Source organism: Puntigrus tetrazona, chromosome 15, assembly GCF_018831695.1.
Source record: "Puntigrus tetrazona isolate hp1 chromosome 15, ASM1883169v1, whole genome shotgun sequence".
Taxonomy (NCBI): Eukaryota; Metazoa; Chordata; class Actinopteri; order Cypriniformes; family Cyprinidae; genus Puntigrus; species Puntigrus tetrazona.
This window is the reverse complement of record NC_056713.1, coordinates 6984557-7002941: the sequence shown is the minus strand read 5'-3', so window position 1 is coordinate 7002941 and position 18385 is coordinate 6984557. Positions and strand designations below refer to the sequence as shown.

At 40.0% G+C, this 18385-nt stretch overlaps 2 protein-coding genes across 2 annotated transcripts in view; both read left to right on the top strand.

The window, feature by feature from the left end:
* LOC122358733 (claudin-3-like) overlaps window positions 1-18385 on the top strand; it is a 224089-nt gene that overhangs the window by 20523 nt on the left and 185181 nt on the right. Inside the window, exon 2 of the mRNA XM_043258573.1 lies at window positions 5983-5994. Coding sequence (XP_043114508.1) covers window positions 5983-5994 — 12 coding nt within the window. The remainder of the gene's footprint in view (window positions 1-5982; window positions 5995-18385) is intronic.
* LOC122358727 (leukocyte immunoglobulin-like receptor subfamily B member 2) lies at window positions 8758-17612 on the top strand. The gene is given in 16 exon segments (XM_043258563.1): window positions 8758-8798; window positions 10237-10272; window positions 10601-10867; window positions 14322-14588; window positions 14704-14976; window positions 15050-15181; window positions 15267-15330; window positions 15332-15426; window positions 15505-15783; window positions 15947-16189; window positions 16270-16389; window positions 16663-16740; window positions 16845-16889; window positions 16980-17066; window positions 17257-17319; window positions 17422-17612. Coding segments are annotated over 16 exon segments (2121 nt in total). The 5' UTR covers window positions 8758-8767; the 3' UTR covers window positions 17463-17612.

Below are 18385 nucleotides of genomic sequence, written 5' to 3'. Positions count from 1 at the left end.
GAACAGTGTTTGCTTTAGTTGGGATCTTGACCCTTTTATTAATTCTGTAATTCTGTCAAAGTCAGAAATATTCACTGTTTAAAAAAAATCTTTAAAAATGGGTTTAGGCTAGGGGTTCTTTAAGAAAGATGTGCACATGGAAAGTTTTATCTGCATGGTCTAAGAGGGCGCACACGGTAATTCATTTTCAAGTCATTTTGTGTTTAATGTTGTTTATATTAGTTTGTGAAGAATGTATGTTATTGGATTCAGATTTTGTCAATGGATATTTGAAGGAGAGACTGTGAATTATTTATGTTTTATTTCTTGTAGTTTTCACTGTGTCTGCTAAAAGAGAGAGAGAGCAGAGAAACAAATAAACAACAAAAGACATCAGTATGAAGCGTGGCTATCTTTTCATTAGACCCGTGCAGCTACAAATTCAAATAAAGCAATTATAATGTTGTTTCACAGCAAGCTGTTCACATGCAGCTGAGACAAACAGAGCTTATTTTTATACTTTCTGTGATTCTGACTGAGGTGTACAAATGGTGCACACTAAGTGAAGTTGCTGAGATCTAGAGAGATCTGTTAGTTTTTAATGTTCTGTTGGGACTGAAATGTGATCATGATGATCAGTGTTTACTTTAGTTGGCCTCTTGACCCTTGACCTTTTGTAATATTTAAACTCCAGTATTATTTACACACACACAGACATGAATGGTGACAATCAACAAAATGCTTCATGCTGCAGTGCATGCTGGGTAACACCACAGTAAAAACTCCTGTCATACACTGTTGAGGATCATATGATAAGTGTTTATCAAATTCAGTTCTTTACTAGATCTTCATGCTGGTGGCATCATTTTAACCAATTAAACAGCACTATCTGATCTCAATAACATCAGATATTCATCAGTAATGCACAATCATAATTTAATTAGTCCCTTAATTATCTCATTAACTCTTTAACCTTTCAAACAGTACACAGTACCTAGGATGTAATCGGATGCTGTATTCATACCCAACACTTTTTGGTAATATGGAACAAACCTTTGTAACAAAATATTCTGCTACAATATCTCAGCCTTTTGTATGTTTCCTTAAAATCTCCTTGCTGTGTGTTTTCTTCACCCTGTTGGAGAATGCAGGCACGTTTCTGAAGGAAAACACCGGCAAATGATCTCGTTTTTACCCCAAACTTTTTTTTTTGTTCTCACCTCCAGTTTTCCGGTTGGCGCAGTGCTCCTCCCCAGTGATGGAGAAACTGTTGAGGACGCTTAACAAGGTCAGCATTCGCTAGCACCAGATCGTCAAACGCCTGGCTACTCGATAGAGCTCGCTGCCCTCCAGATTGCTGGTGCACGTTCCCGCTGCCTGACCCCCAGACACAAGCCAATCAGTTGCTGACAAAAATGGTCATCCGCTTAACTTGATGACGTCGTCATACACTCTGTAACCTGAGAGGAACCCATCGACCGACTGCGGAGGGTGCTGCTCAGAGCTCCGACAGGCTGGACTCACAGCCAACCCCCGAAAATGTCACTTGGTGCTGTCCGAAGCTAAGTACCTGGGTTTTCAAATCGGGGAGGGTCTTATCTGGTCCCAAGCAAAGAAGGTGGAAGCTTTGCGGAACGCCCCCAGACCCCTCACCAAGACCCAGGTACAAGCCTTTTTTGGGTTGGCGGGCTACTGTAGGTGTTTCATCCCTAAATTCTCCTCTCTAGCTGCCTCCCTGACAGATCTGACCAGGAAGGGGCAACCAGAAAAAGTGGTTTGGACACCTGCCACCAAGAAGGCATTCGGAAAAATCAAGGAGGCATTGACATCAGAACCCGTCCGGCAAGCCCCGGATTTCCAATGTCCCCTCCTGACCCTTCCGCAGTGTGACGAGTGTCCCGAGCTATCTAACTACGAGGAGCACCTTGACATGCCCATCACCCGCTGATCGGACACAGCTGCTGCTTGTCACCGGACGGCTTTAAAAAGCCACGAGGCACGCCAAAAGGCTGAGCATGAACTCCATACAAGCTGCCACTAATGCGACATAATACAGACAGCAGCATGTGAACCGATCAGCCCACGCTCCGGCACGGACTCACCACTTCAGCACGTCACCCAGGAAGGAGAAGAGCAACGCAGCACCAAACGCACCTTGGGACACTGGTTCACCCGTATTTCCTTGTTGTTTTTTCTGTTTAATAAATCAATTATTTTTGAGCTCTCCTTGCCAAGTGATTTCTTCACCCACATCACAATACATATATTAAGCAGTGTCAATAAAGGCAGGAAAGCCATCATTTATTTTGACTAATTACGATTCTTGAACTCTAAATGTCCATTTCGGTATTTTTGCAGCATAATACTACTGTAATTTACAGAAATACTTACAGTAGTCCAGATAAAAGCAATATGCTTACTATTAATTAACTATTTTTTTCACATGGTTATTTTCTCACACTGTGGTTCTGACAGGTTTGTACAGAAGCTGCACACTAAGTGAAGATGCTGAGAACTGCTGGTTGTGGTCACACTGTGATGATGTGAAGAGCTGAATATGTGTTTAGAGTTAAAACAACAGTGAAGCACAAGAAAAGTATTCATAGATTTGAGAAATCTTTTAGAGATTTAAGCCATTTTAGTTGAAGACCCCTGGTTTAAAGCAACTAAATGAACACTGTAAGGTTACAAATTTATGTCATTCTGCATGAAGCAAGAAAAAAACTGATCTGAAAAATAGATGCAAGCTTCACTTTAAACTCTTTTTCTGTAGTACTTCCTCTTTCTCACTCACTTCTTTAAATGCTCACACTTGACTTTTCATATGCTCTATTTCTTGTGTTTGGGCCAAGTGTGAGAATGAATTCCACGAGTGTGTGTACAACTTTTACCTAATTGGACACACAGTGTTATAAAAACTCATCTTTACATAGCTTTTATTTTTATTTTAAATACTTAAATCAACTTTAAAATGTCTGTTCAGAACTCTATAACAAGACACAGTTTAATTGAGACAAGGCTCTACAATTTAGGGTACATGTCATGTCCATTAATGAATGAATGTAAAGTAAATTATCTTCACAAAAATAGTTTTTCAGTATTACAGCCTTATAATTATAATTATAGTAATATAAGTAATATAAGTGTCACGCTCCGGTCAAGGAAGTAAACAGAGTCGCTTTCTCTGGATATTACTCTCCTGGGGAATTCCAACGAGACGAGCAGACGAGCAGACGAGCAGACGAGCAGACAAGCTGACGGGAAGGCGGCCGGAGTTCCGTGTTTGTAACCTCAAGGATCGCCATTGTGGAAGTGGTGAGTGTGGTTTATGAAGGGTGGTTGTTGAGTGGTTGCAGGTGTTGCTGATCAGTACTCGGGTGATTGGGATTGTGTCCATGTGGTGAGTTCGGTGGAAGGTGGAAGTGATGACGTGACATTACCCCCCCCTCGACGAGCGTCTCCTGGCGCTTGGGTTCGACGGCGAGGGCGACCACGCCTCCTGGGAGCAGGACGGTCTGGATGGGCCCGATGAAATTCATCTAGGAGAGAAGGGTCTAGGATGTCGTCTCTGTAGATCCAGGCTCTCTCCTCAGGGCCATAGTCCTCCCAGTCTATCAGGTACTGGAGCCGGCCGGCCCGGAGTCGGGAGTCAAGAATTTTCTTGACCCGATAGATGGATTCGGAGTTCTCGACCTCGGGGGGGGGGTTCCGGGTGCTCTGTGGAGGGAGGAAGGAGAGGGTCAGTATAGGGGTTTGAGTAAGGAAACATGAAAAGAAGAGGATATACGATATTTGGCAGGGAGGCGAAGTTGGTACGTGACTTCGTTTATTTGTCGATCGATGGTGAATGGACCTATATACCGGGGACTCAGCTTCTTGCAGGGCAGTCGGAGGCGTATGTCCCTGGTGGATAACCAGACCCGATCCCCGGGTCGATAGGCTGGGGTATTTGATCTGCAGGTGTCGGCCTGGTGCTGATGCCTCCGAACTGCCTGCTGGAGATGGACGTGAGCTGAGTCCCATACCCTCTCGCTCTCTCGGAACCAGTAATCTACCGCTGGGACTTCAGCTTGGTCACCGGTCCAAGGGAACAGAGGTGGTTGGAAGCCTAGGACACACTGAAATGGAGTTAGGCCTGTGGTGCTCTGACGGAGGGAATTCTGTGCATATTCGGCCCAGGGCAGATACTGGCTCCAGCTATCTTGGTGTTGATGGCAGTAGGCCCGGAGATATCGACCGATTTCTTGAATCTTCCGCTCCGTTTGTCCGTTGGTTTGCGGGTGGTAGCCAGAGGAGAGGCTGACTGACGTACCGAGGAGGCGGAAGAAACTTCTCCAGACTCGGGATGTGAATTGAGGCCCCCGATCAGAGGCGATGTCTTGGGTAGCTGAGTGACGGAACACGTTGTGGAAGAGTGCCTCTGCGGTCCCCATGGCCGAAGGTATTCCACGTAGGGGAATTAGTTTGCAGGATTTTGAGAACCGGTCTACCACCACCAGGATGGCGGTATACCCTTTGGAGGGTGGTAGATCGGTGGCAAAGTCTATGCCTAGATGGGACCACGGCCGACGTGGGATTGGAAGTGGCACTAGCTTCCCTTCAGGTAGACGTCGAGGAGTGGAGGAGATAGCACAGACTGCACAACCCTTGATGTAACGTTCGACATCCCCGGCCATGTTGGGCCACCAGTAGCAATTACGGAGGAGCGAGAGGGTTTGGTAGCTACCTGGATGCCCAGATCCCGGAGAGGTGTGTACTGAGTTCAGAAGGTTTAGGCGTAACGCAGATGGGACGTATAGTTTCCCTTCTGGACCTCCCGGCGGAGCAGGTTCGGTGGCAGCGGCTTCTCGGATCTGGTCGTCTAGGGCCCACTGGATGGGAGCTAAGAATGCGGAGGCTGGTAGGATGGGTTCGGCATCTTCCGGAATGGGGTCTGGCTGGTGAATGCGAGATAGGGCATCGGCCTTGATGTTCTTATGACCGGGTCGGTAGGATATCCGGAAATCGAGGCGGGTGAAGAATAAGGCCCATCTCGCTTGTCGCGGGTTGAGGCGTTTGGCGTTCTTCAGATATTGTAGATTCTTGTGGTCGGTTATGACCAGGAACGGATGTTTTGCTCCCTCCAGCCAATGACGCCATTCTTCCAGGGCGAGTTTGATAGCAAGCAGTTCTCGATCTCCTACATCATAGTTCTGCTCCGCCGGGGACAGTTTTCTGGAGAAGTAGGCGCAAGGATGGAGTACAGGAGGTTCACCCGTCCGTTGGGATAGGATGGCGCCGACCCCCAAAGTCGCCGCATCTACCTCCACCACGAACGGCTGGTTCGGGTCTGGATGGGATAGGGTCGGAGCGGAGCAGAATGCAGACTTCAGACAAGAGAAAGCGGTCTCAGCCTGCGGGTTCCACCGGAGGACTCTGGGCTGGTGACGGAGTAGAGAAGTGAGTGGGGCAGAAATTTGGCTGTATTGGTGGATGAAACGACGGTAGAAGTTGGCAAATCCCAGGAATTTTTGGAGTTGTTTCACGGAGGTTGGTGTGGGCCAGTGGTGTACTGAATCCACCTTCTTTGGGTCCATGCGAACCCCTGAGGGTGAGATGATGTAGCCAAGGAAGTGAATTGTAGTTTTGTGGAACTCGCATTTCTCAGCCTTTAGGTAGAGGTGGTGATGGCGAAGGCGTTGTAGGACCTGTTGGACATGATGTTGATGATCGGATAGGTTGAGCGAGTATATGAGAATGTCGTTGATATATATAATGACAAACCGGTTGAGCATGTCCCGGAAAATCTCATTCATGAAGTTTTGGAAGATGGAAGGAGAGTTGGAGAGTCCATACGGCATTACCCGGTATTCATAGTGCCCAGCCGGTGTGACGAAGGCAGTTTTCCATTCATCCCCCCTTCGTATGCGAATCAGATTGTAAGCGCTCCTCAAGTCTAGTTTGGTGAAGATTTGTGCCTCGCGGAGCTCCTCTAGGGCAGCAGGTACTAGGGGTAACGGATAGGCAAACTTTATTGTGTGTTCATTGAGCTTACGGTAGTCAATACAGGGCCTCAAACCTCCGTCCTTCTTGGCCACAAAAAAGAAGCTGGAGGCTGCAGGTGATTTGGAAGGACGGATGAACCCCTGATGCAGTGCCTCCTTAATGTACTCCTCCATGGCCTCCCTCTCTGGGACCGAGAGGGGATAGACTCTGCCCTTGGGCAGTTGGGCTCCAGGTAGCAGGTCGATGGCACAATCCCATGGGCGGTGAGGAGGAAGATGAGTGGCGGCGGTTTTGCTGAACACATCAGCATAAGGGTGATATTCGGCTGGGATAGGAGTGACGGGTTGACGGTTCGGGCTTTCGATGGTGGTGGACTGGCACGGCAAGGGTCGAGATGGGGCCTTGATGACGGAGGCTAGGCATGCTCGGTGACATCTTGGGCTCCATTGAACGACTTCGCCTGTCCGCCAGCGGATGATAGGCTGATGAAGTTCGAGCCAGGGTCGTCCCAGGACCACATCGACCGTTGCCTCCTCCAAGACCAGAAGCGTGATGGGTTCCGAGTGGAGGCTGCCAATCTGGAGGGTTAGTAGTGGAGTTTTGTGGCGCACCATACCGTTGGTGAGTGGTTTCCCCTGTATGGTAGTGATCTTATACGCAGTCTGGTTACGAAGACGAGGGATGTGGAGACTGGCCAGACTGTGGGAAGAGATGAAATTTCCAGCAGCTCCCGAATCCACCAGGACATTCACATTCACTCTCGGAAGTGTCCAACGAAGTTTTCGAGGGAGCTCACTCGGGGACTGTTCGCCGTCCAAAGAGCCTCCGCCCATTGCAATGCTCGACCAGTCAGGAGGGAGATGATAAAGGCGACTTTGCCTTTTTCCGTGGCGAAGAGGTGCGGGTGCATCTCCAGGTATAAGGAACATTGTAACAAGAAGCCCGCGCATGAAGCGGATTCCCCGGTGAATGTGGCTGGGCGTGCTATCGGGCTAGTCGGTCGAGTTGACGCGGCGATGGAATCATGCAGCGCCTGAATGATGGCGTGAAGGGATTCCAGAGGGGAGACCTCCGGGGCTTCCATCTCCTCTTCCCTTCTCCTCTTTCTCTAGGGGCGATCCTTCTGTCACGCTCCGGTCAAGGAAGTAAACAGAGTCGCTTTCTCTGGATATTACTCTCCTGGGGAATTCCAACGAGACGAGCAGACGAGCTGACGGGAAGGCGGCCGGAGTTCCGTGTTTGTAACCTCAAGGATCGCCATTGTGGAAGTGGTGAGTGTGGTTTATGAAGGGTGGTTGTTGAGTGGTTGCAGGTGTTGCTGATCAGTACTCGGGTGATTGGGATTGTGTCCATGTGGTGAGTTCGGTGGAAGGTGGAAGTGATGACGTGACAATAAATAACCTCCCTGACTTATCTCAATTCCTTTGTACATCCAATACAACACAAAACCTTGATGATGTGACAGAAACTATGCACTTTCTTTTTTCTAGCACTTTAGATACAGTTGCTCCTTTATGCTTAAGAAAGATGAAAGAAAACAATCTGACTCTGTGGTATAATGAGAACACTCGCACCCTAAAGAGAATAGCCCGGAAAACAAATCTAGAGGTATTTCGTATATCCTGGTGGGAAAGTACCCTATCGTACAGAAAAGCATTAAAAACTGCTAGATCTGATTATAGTCTCTTTTAGAAGAAAACGAACACAACCCCAGGTATTTATTCAATACAGTGATTAAATTAAAGAAAAGTAAAGCATCAACAGGTGCTAACATTCCTCAAGAGTACAGCAGTAATGACTTCATGAACTACTTTACTTCCAAGATTGATACTATCAGAGATAAAATTGTAACTAAGCAGCCATCAGTTACAGTTTCACATCAGTTAGTGAGCTATAGATTCCACTCGTTCTCTATTATAGGAGAGGAAGAATTGTGAAATCATCTAAACCAGCAACATGTATGTTGGAATAGGTTCTATCTTTTTCTATATTCTATATTTTCTATATGGTTCTATATTTTGACCATTATTAATTCATCATTGTCATTAGGATATGTTCCCAAAACCTTCAAACTGGCTGTAGTTAAGCCTCTTATTAAGAAACCACATCTTCACCCCAAAGACTTAGTAAATTACAGACCAATCTCTAATCTCCCTTTTCTGTCAAACATACTAGAAAAGGTACTACAAAAAAAGTTTCTTTTTTGCTTTGAGTCAAGTATCGTTGAAAGAGATGAGTTTTGATCTGATGGTTGAAGATATAGTGTATAATTTGACTGAAATGATTCAAGTCTTGATTCAGAGCTCTGTCTGGAAGTACTTGACGTACTCTGTATCAGGTGAACATCATCATCACTGAAATGCAGACATGTACATCCCTCTTTTTCACACATTATTGTAGCACAGTTTGTGCTGAATACAAAATAATTACCAATAGTGTGTTAAAAGAAGCAGAAAAAAGCACAGATGTCAGGGCGTCTCAAAACATCTCAAGGGCCCCAAAATCACCTCGGACCCCAGAGGGTTAAACCTGTATGGATTCTGGTTTTGGATTACCCTAAAAAACTGCATTTGAATTCTCCAATCTTCATGTCCTTGTGCTGATCGTACCTTGACTCTGAATCATGACAACATTTCTGTCCAAATTTTTTTTTTACATTTTCTGAAAACTTATGATGACATTTTCTCACACATGAGGTATTTGTATGTCTGTAATGTGTCGTGTTGGATCTGACTGTATGTTTCAGGAAGTCTTGAGACTTTAACACAGTCTGTGTTTAACCGTCTGTCATCATTCAGTCAGTATGGAGCTCAGTCAACTTCCTCTTGTGTTCTGTGAGTATTGCTTTCTCTGAAAGTATTTCAGCGGATTTTAATACATTTTTTATGATATATTTTCAAGTGATTTAGTTTTTTTTCTTTAGTTGCTGCTCTCAAATTTTCAAATCCAGCTGTAATTTACAAAACTTGTGTTTTGTTCAATCAGTTTTTCATGCTTTATAATAATGTTTGTTGAATCAGTTCTGCTGGTGTTTCTTTATTCCTCTGCTTGTGATCAGACTCTTGATTCTCTGCTATGTATGGAGATGAAAACTGTCAAATATTAAACTGGTGTCTCAGTGTTCCTCTGCACACATATATGCAGTCCTCCATACAAAATCTTAGTATGAGTTTGTGATAAAGTCACATTAGCTGCACATACACACCCGCACACACTCCGGTTTACCTCATCCACGCATTGCATCCTCTCCTCTGTTGCCGCTATCAGTGTAGAAGGTGCACACGCGATAATGATAGCGCACAGACATTCACCATTTCAGCTCTTCTCCGTTATTTATATTCACCATTACACACATTTTACATAGCTTTTGTCCTGTTTTGTCTCTGTGATGTCTGTCTGAGTGGGCGTAGTCAGTCTTCTGGACTCTCCGCGCTGTGCCGCGCAACCAGAAGCTGGCGAAACCATTGTCAATGTATGATTAGGTGTTTATGTGTGTATTTACCTGTGGCAATAATGTAATAAATGTATTGTGTTAAAGTGTTATAAGTGTTAAAGGATTGCATGTTGATTGTATGTAAAGTTGGTCATACATATAATGATAAATAGTAAGTGCCAAATAGAGGTGGTATTTGTGTCCCCAAATGGTACTACCCAAAAAGGGGCGGAGTTTGGCCTATTTAAGCTGAGGCCGAACTACAGGACGATACTTGTTCACCAAGTCGATGTTTAGAGTGCTACTGCGGTGCTTCAAGCAATTTAAAACCCTGATGTATATTGTGGATACCTGTTTGATACTTGTAGTGTTTTCTGGTTTACTTTTCCCTTTTATTTTCTTTGGTACTTTGGGTTGGTTCGTCGTTGGTTTTTGTGTTCACCTGTATATACCCTTCACTGTGGACAATACTTCTGCGCTGTAAATAAAACTGAAGTGCTGTTGCGAGTGAGCCATCATTTTACATCCTTTTACGAATTTGCGTCCCTCCCCGAGCTGGTGGGCTCGATTTCATCACAGAGTTCATCTTTATTACTGTCACAGTTTTCAGACCCTTGAAAATGTAGACTAGTTAGATGAAGAGGTCAAGATAAATTTATTAATACCAACAAAACGTGTTACCAAAATTACTTAATTACATATGTTGTGAAGCTTGGAAATCTTTAAGAGTATAGTTATGTTTTACACACAAAGGAAGAAAAATATATCATATATATTTCATATGTCTAATGTAATGTACACAGTATGAGCTCAATGCTGACATTCTCTTTGTGTTTTAGTGCTGATTTCAAATATCTACTCTGGACAAACTCAAGGTAAATGAATTTATTCACATATTTTATACTTTTACAAACCAGCTTTTATCATTTTAAATTATTATAAATACACCTCGTTAAATTATTCTGTGTTTAGAATAACTTTGTTTTGAAATTTCATTGAACCAATGGCAGTGACAATAAAAATATGTTTCCTCACATAATGAACTTCTTTTTAATAAGACACTAGTGACTATAACAGCTATAGAGAACAACACTTCAGTTTAATCTGATATAGCATGTACTTTAAAGTAAACTGTTTATACAGTAAAAACAGCACATTTGTAGATTTATTATTTATAGTATTTTTTTAATTCTCGTTGTACAGAAAGACTGAAACCCAGAGTGAACATTAAACCTGATCAACATGTGTTCAGAGGAGAAACAGTCACTCTCAGATGTGACATATATGATGAAGGAGTCACTGGCTGGAGATACATCTGGTATAAAAAAGGCTTAAACAGAGTTTTCAAGTATGGACAGGAACACACATTCAGTTCTGTTTCTGAGTCTGTCTCAGGTGAATACTCCTGTGATAGAGATAAAGGATCGTATCGGTCTCCCCGCAGTGATGTAGTTACTCTGACAGTATCAGGTGAGTCTGATCATCTGTTCATACACACAAACACACATTTCATATGTTATTAATAAGTGATAATAATAATAATAATCAGACATTGTAAAATATAATATTTTTATAATATTATTTTAATTGACACATACTGTATGATTGTCAAGAGTTTTTTTTTTGGTGACACCCTAAACTAGTTCTTCAAATGATGAGCCTCTTCAACACTTCCCTGTTTAAAAAAGCTTTGTAGGAATGGTTTTGTGTTTGGTAAGAGCTCCACATACTGGTCAGAAGAAAGACTAATTTTATCATCATTGATCACTCTGTCGTTCTGAAATGTTTTGTAAACTGCTGTATCTGATCAGAACTTTGGTCACTGATGAGTCTCAGTAGTTCAGACTCTGTTAAACTAAAGGCTGTGGGTCTGAAGCGGCTGTAGTGAGAACAAATCAAAAGTGACAAAATAGTCCCCTCACTGATTCGGTGCATTGCTGTTTTTTGGGGGTTAAACCGTGCTGTATTTTAACACACGTGTGTGTCAGGTTAAGAACAACACATTTAGTTCATCTGAACACGACCAGTTCTTCTTCTTAACTCAGGTTGATATTCTTCAAATGTTTAAATAGTGAATATTTAAGAATAACACATCTCTGACACAAACTGTTATTTATGACACATTAGTGCCTTAAAAAAACAGATGCGTTAAAAACAACACAACTTGTGTTAAAACTTAACCCGCCAGTGTGTTTAGTTAAGGACAACACTTTGTATTAATTTAATTTTAAAATGATTTTCTTAATACAAGCAGTCTGTTAAAATATAACACACTAATGTGTCATAAATCATAAAATGTGTCGTAGATGAGATCAGTGTTGTGTCTGAGTACAGCTTCTGAACACTTTGCTAAGGACTTATAAAGAGTTAAAGACCTAATGAGATAATTAAGTGACTAATTAAATGATGATTGTGAATCAGTGATGAACACCTGCTGTTACTGAGACTTACAGAGGATCAGATATTGATGTTTTATTGGTTCAAATGATGATGTCACCATCATGGAGGACTGGGTTTGCTTTAGTTGGGCTCTTGGCCATTTTACCAATTTAAAAGAATATGCTTTTAAGCGTTTACAATGTTATTTTACAGCAAGCTTTAGTAAGTTGACACTGTATCTTCTCTAAAGGTCGGGGTGAGTGGGGCAATGAGCCAGTGCTTGTAGTTTATAATTTCACCACCAGAACCTAGAAACTAAAAAGTAAAGCATGTAAAGCATTATTCACTAAAATAGAAAAATGTTGAATTTTAACAAACCGTCATTATTGTGATCAGAGTTTACTTTAGTGGGACTTTTTCTTTGAAAGATCAGTATAAATGCTTATGCTTTAATAAAAAAAGAAAATGTTTTAAAGTTAAGTTTTTTTTTATGGTGTCAAACCACTAAAAATTAACGAGTGAATAAAAGTTAATATGTGAGTAAAAATTGATTTGTGTATTGTTTCATGCCCTTTTAATATCTGTTCTCTTAAAACACACACTTCTATCAAGAACCAGCTTCTGAATCTCAATGACGGTGACAAAAAGGAAAAGAATGCTCCCAGAATGCATTGCAACAAAATTATGTTGATGATTTCACAATTTTATCTACATCATCTTATCATGTCTTCTACTAGTTTTCTTTGTCGTTACAAAGTGTTTTTAAAAAACAGAATTGCAGCTAAAAGAGGAAAAACAAAACAACACTAAACAGTCCAAGACCGAGATCTTTCTCAAGAAGAACTTCTGTATGAAAATCAAACTTGAGTTCATTTCCTAAAACCATCATCAGTCAACTATGGCCACAAGTTCTGTTAAACTCCTTTGATAACAACAGAGTTCTGACCTTAGTTACCTAGTTATAAAATATACATGTGAACCATTAAACTATTATTTTAATTGAATGAATTGAAAGGATTAAAAAATTGAATGTTAAGATGTTATAAGTTATAAAATATAGATGCAAATCATTATCCTAAAGTTTTCAGAGCATTTTAATTGTACTGAGTTTAACAATGTTCCTAAATGTTGTCTGTGGACTGTATATATGTGCAGCATATCAATGTACATGTGGGTTAATATCATCTTTTCTTAAATCTGTGCTTTAGTAAATTCAAAACATTAAAATATTCGTAAAATACTTTTCTGAATATTAAAGTTGCTAATGTAATGAACTTGGCTTTCGTCAACCTAAGGAGCTAAATATGATAATGATGGGAGCTCGTGTCACTTAAGGTGAGGTTATGAGTGCATCACATTAGAAAGATTGATAACTTCTAGAACCTTTTTCTGTATCTTCAACACAAGGAAAACACAAGTGTAATAAAAATACATTTTATTAACAAAAGACTGACAAACATTATCAGCAACTACTAAATGAATACATCTATTAATAGGAATAAAGAGCATAAGTGATTATGTTGGATGCTGCTATTTTAGAGTTATATTCTGAAAGAAATGAGGTAAAGAAGCTTGTATGCATCCAACAAACTGCTATCATCTTAATAATATCTAATGTAAATGAGAAAATCATATACTGATACACAACAGTGACAAGGTCTCTGGAAGAGGTCTGGATAAATGATAGTTAGGTTCTCTGGGGTCGAGTGAGTCTGGTGACAGGGACTTCATCCACTGCTCTAGCATTCAATATTCATGATGCATAAGAAAACGATTTTATTTTCAAAGCTTTTGGACATCAGTTTAGGAGTTTGTTTCTGACCCTGCCATTGTTTTTGGTTGGATTTAAAATGTAGTTATCTCAAAAAGCTGAGGACACATGACAGGCCCTGTTTGGATGAGCATATGATACTCATCTGGGTCGTACATAAGTGTGCTTAAGTGCTGCTAGATGACAAGTCTTCTACTTTAACTAATACTTTTTTCCTTTTTGAATCTTGGAAGCATATGAGACTAAAGTGAAACCTGTAGAAACAGTGCACATAATAGTGGCTGCATGTTTTTGTAAATTTCAGCAAATGTATGAGATCACAGATTACAAGCTTCTCAGCTGAAACAACCCACAGAGTAAAACTACAATAATATCTGTGAGCTAAGATTTTGGCCAAATCACACATCAACAGGGACCTTAAAACTTCCCCCTGGACTACTCTGGTCGGACTGCTTTTCCTGACACAAAATACACTCTTCATTACTCTGGACAAAGAAATGTACAAAGAAATAAATGTAAAGACAATTAAATGTGGAAATATATAAAGTCATAAAGAAATAATGTAAATAAATTCATAAATGTGTAAATGAACAAATTAATACATGAACACATTTAATACATTTACAACAATTAATACATTTATTTTGCTTATCGGCATTCAGAGGAGAAACAGTCACTCTCAGATGTGACATACATAACCTTACAGATACTTCACTAAGATCTTCTGCTGGAAAACTTTAATAACTCATAATCCCACTAACTTTATATTGACAGATCTTCCTAAACTGACTCTGACAGCTGATCCTCAGAGTCCAGTGTTCACCGGAGACTCAGTTACTCTGAGATGTGAGGGGATTCAGTCACAGAATGGATGGGAGTTTCTCTGGAGAAAAGACTCAAACCCTGAATCTACTGAAGATCAAACTAAAACAATCAAACCTGAGAAAGTCTCTGATGGAGGAAAGTACAGCTGCAGAGCACGAAGAAGAGGAGGAAGATATTACACAGTTTACAGTAAACCTGTAACAGTAACAGTATACGGCAAGTATTTTTACATAATGAACATATCATTTAATGAGACACTCACCAAGTGCAACAATAGCTATACACTCTTAAAACAAAAGTGTTAAAAAATTAATTTGTTGTCCTTTTACAGAAAGACCAAAACCCAGAGTGAACATTAAACCTGATCAACATGTGTTCAGAGGAGAAACAGTCACTCTCAGATGTGACATATATGATGAAGGAGCCACTAGCTGGAGATACAGCTGGTATAAAGATAATTCAAGAAGAGTTTTCAGTGATAAACAGGAACACACATTCAGTTCTGTTACTGAGTCTGACTCAGGTGAATACTCCTGTGAAGGATCAGAGATCAGAGGATCACGCCGGTCACACACGAGTGATAAAGTTACTCTGAAAGTATCAGGTGAGATTCATCTCTTCATAAACACACAAACACATGTCTAACATGTTATTAATGAGAGATTTCTCTATTTCAGATCCCAAATCAGTTTTAAGTGTTTCTCCACAGAAGTGGTTGACTGAAGGAGATCCAGTGACTCTGATCTGTGAGGTTCACAACTTCTCTACAGGCTGGACGTTCAGCTGGTTCACTTTAACTGAATCACCAGGTAAGTTATGATGTGCTTCATGTGGAAACATCTGAATTAGAGATTCAGTCCAGAATATCATTTAATATATTGTCTGGTTTTACAGGTGGTTATCATCTGCTCTCAGACAGCAGCAGAGGAGCAGGAGGAAGATACAGGATCAGTTCTGCTGCTAGATCACACAGGAGTTTATGTGTGCAGAGCAGAGAGAGAGAAATCATCTTATAAAACACAGTACAGCAACAAACAGCTGCTGTGGGTCACCGGTGAGGTCAAACACAACTTAAACTACTGCTTCATACTGAATAAAGAGAGTTTGTATAAAGCTGTAACTGTGTTCTCAGGTGTTTCTGCTCCAGTCTCTCTGAGGGTCAGTCCCAGCAGAACTCAACACTTCACATCTGACTCTCTCTCTCTGAGCTGTGAAGACCAGAGTAACTCTACTGTATGGAGAGTGAAAAGATACACAGACAGTGATCTGGAAGATTGTTCATCAATACCTCGAGGATCACACACAGGATCTACATGTACAATCAGTTACGTCTATACATCACTCACTGGAGTGTACTGGTGTGAGTCTGAATCTGGAGAGAAACATCATCCTGTTAATATCACTGTACACTGTGAGTCTGGGTTTCTGTTTTATTCATTTCACTGGTGTGTTTACAATTATTGCATGAAGCAGGATGATTAGACAAGTGCATTAATCATCAGTGGACAAAAACAAAACAATAAATAAATAAATAACAGTTATACAGTCAGTGTATGTCTGCTGTGTTTCTGTAGCTGAAGTGATTCTGGAGAGTCCTGTTCATCCTGTGACTGAAGGAGATAGTCTGACTCTACGCTGTTTATATCAATACACAACTCCATCAAACCTCAGAGCTGATTTCTATAAAGATGGATCACTCATCCAGAATCAAAATACAGAGATGATCATCTCTCCTGTCTCAAAGTCACACGAGGGTTTCTACTCCTGCAAACACCCAGAGAGAGGAGAGTCACCCAAGAGCTGGATCTCAGTCAGACGTGAGATATAAGAAATATAAACTATTGAAATATTTCTGGACACTTTACAGCACTAATCTAAATGTTAAACTATATCTCAGCTTCTACAGGCTCAGTATCTGAGGATCTCAAACCCATGATAATTGGAGTAACAGCAGGACTGACTGCAGTCTTCATTGTTGTCTTCTTGGTTCTGCTCTGGTGCTACAGAAACAACAAAGGTCTTTTTAATTTTACATCATACATTTTACAGACGCTGACTCTGTTCCTAATCAGCTGGTTGAGATGGTTTTCTGCTCTTAACTGGTCTCCCAAACCTGGTAAAGATGTTTTTTAGACTGAGTTTAGAAGGTTTCTAGGCAGTTTTCAACTGCATTCTTCAAAATAAAGGATCCAGAAGGTCTGCTATAAAGAGCTTTTTGTTAATTGAAAATTTTCCATTGACATTTAATCCCGGGTCCATTGATGCCAATAAAGAAGTTTTATTTGAACAGGTGTTAAATCTCCTTCTAATGTGAATCCAACATCAGACCAGAACCAGAGTGACGCCGGACACAATACACTGCTGACTGGTCAGTCTTCACCCATTAACCATCAATAGATCTTTACAAACTGAGACTGAAGACATTTTAATGAACAAAAATATTCATAAAAACATTTCATTTGTGTAATACAGGAACTGCTCATGTGTATGACTCTGTTGATGTTCTTGTTAATAATGGTAAGAACAGTGTAGTTTTTATGGAAATCATCTTTTTTCTATCACTGTGATATATGCAAAGCAAATCAAGTTTTATTTTTCTTATTGTAGACCGTGTTAGTGCACCTGCTGAACTCACATATGCTGAGATTGAACTGAAATCTAAAACAAAGCAGAAGAAAAAGAAAGAAAATAAAGGTGAACAAAAACTATGCTCTTATGATCATAACAGTAGCTAAAATCACTACAATTTAAGTAACAATTAAGGTATGGTAGTATGCATAACAATAACAAATCTTAGCTATAGAGCTTTTATAAAAATATTGCTATTTCATATAACTTTTGGACATAGAGTAGGCACTGATAATATACTGATGTCATCTTTTAGAGAATAAAAAAGCGGAGAGTTCTGAATGTTTTTACTCTAAACTCAAACTGAAAACAGATCAAGGTAAGTCAAACTAAAATACAATTCTACAAACTGCATCTATAAAAGAATAAAATCAAACTAAAAATCAAAAGGTGTATTTTGAACTCATCTGTATATTTTCAGGTGCTGGATCAAATGATGTGACGTATGCTCAGGTTAAATAGAAATGACAAGAATCCCGGGATACTGATTTCTGTTGAGAAGAGCTGACCAGGATCTTCAATGCTGTGTAATAACCTTTATTGAGCACCTGATGTCAGTAGATTTATCAGAACTTAATATTAGAGATTCAAACCCTCGTGTGAGTCAAAAAGTTTGCATGCTTATCTTTCATTGTTGGAGGAAAAAAAGAAGAAAATAAGAAAGAAAGAAATATGATTTGGGAATGATGATTAGTGAAAACCCTGAAATATTAAGGAACTTTTATATTGTGAAAACCAGGTCTGGTAAAGTTAAAGTTAGCTGTAAATGTATATGTAGAAAAGTATTTTTACATTTTATTTCATTTTTATTGTATAGAAAACTTTAGCTCTTTGTATATGCTGTCTTTTAAATTCTAAAAATATTTATCAAGAAATAAAAATAAAAATTATATATATATATATATATATATATATATATATATATATATATATATATTTTAGTAAAGCAATAGATTACAAAAATATTAAATTCTATTTAATAAAAAAACTGTTTTGTACAGAAAGTTTTTAAAATGTATATATTTATTATTATTATTTTGAGGGAAAATAATACTTTTGTTAAACATGGAAGCATTATTTTGATCATAAGGGTCATTTGTAATATTTCAAATAAATATTGAATCCTATTAACAAACAAAAGAATCCAAAAAGTATAAATTTCACAGAAATATGAAGCAGCACAACTGTTTTTCTCAGTGATAATAAAAAGTAAGGTTTCAGAAATATCATAATATTCAACATATTATAATTTTTACCTGATAGATCGTGTGACACTGAACGCTAAAACTTCAGGTTTGCTCACAAAAATACATTTATAAAATATATTTAGGTATAAATCTGTTGTTTTAAAATAGTATTATTTTATTGTTTATTTGGTAAAAATA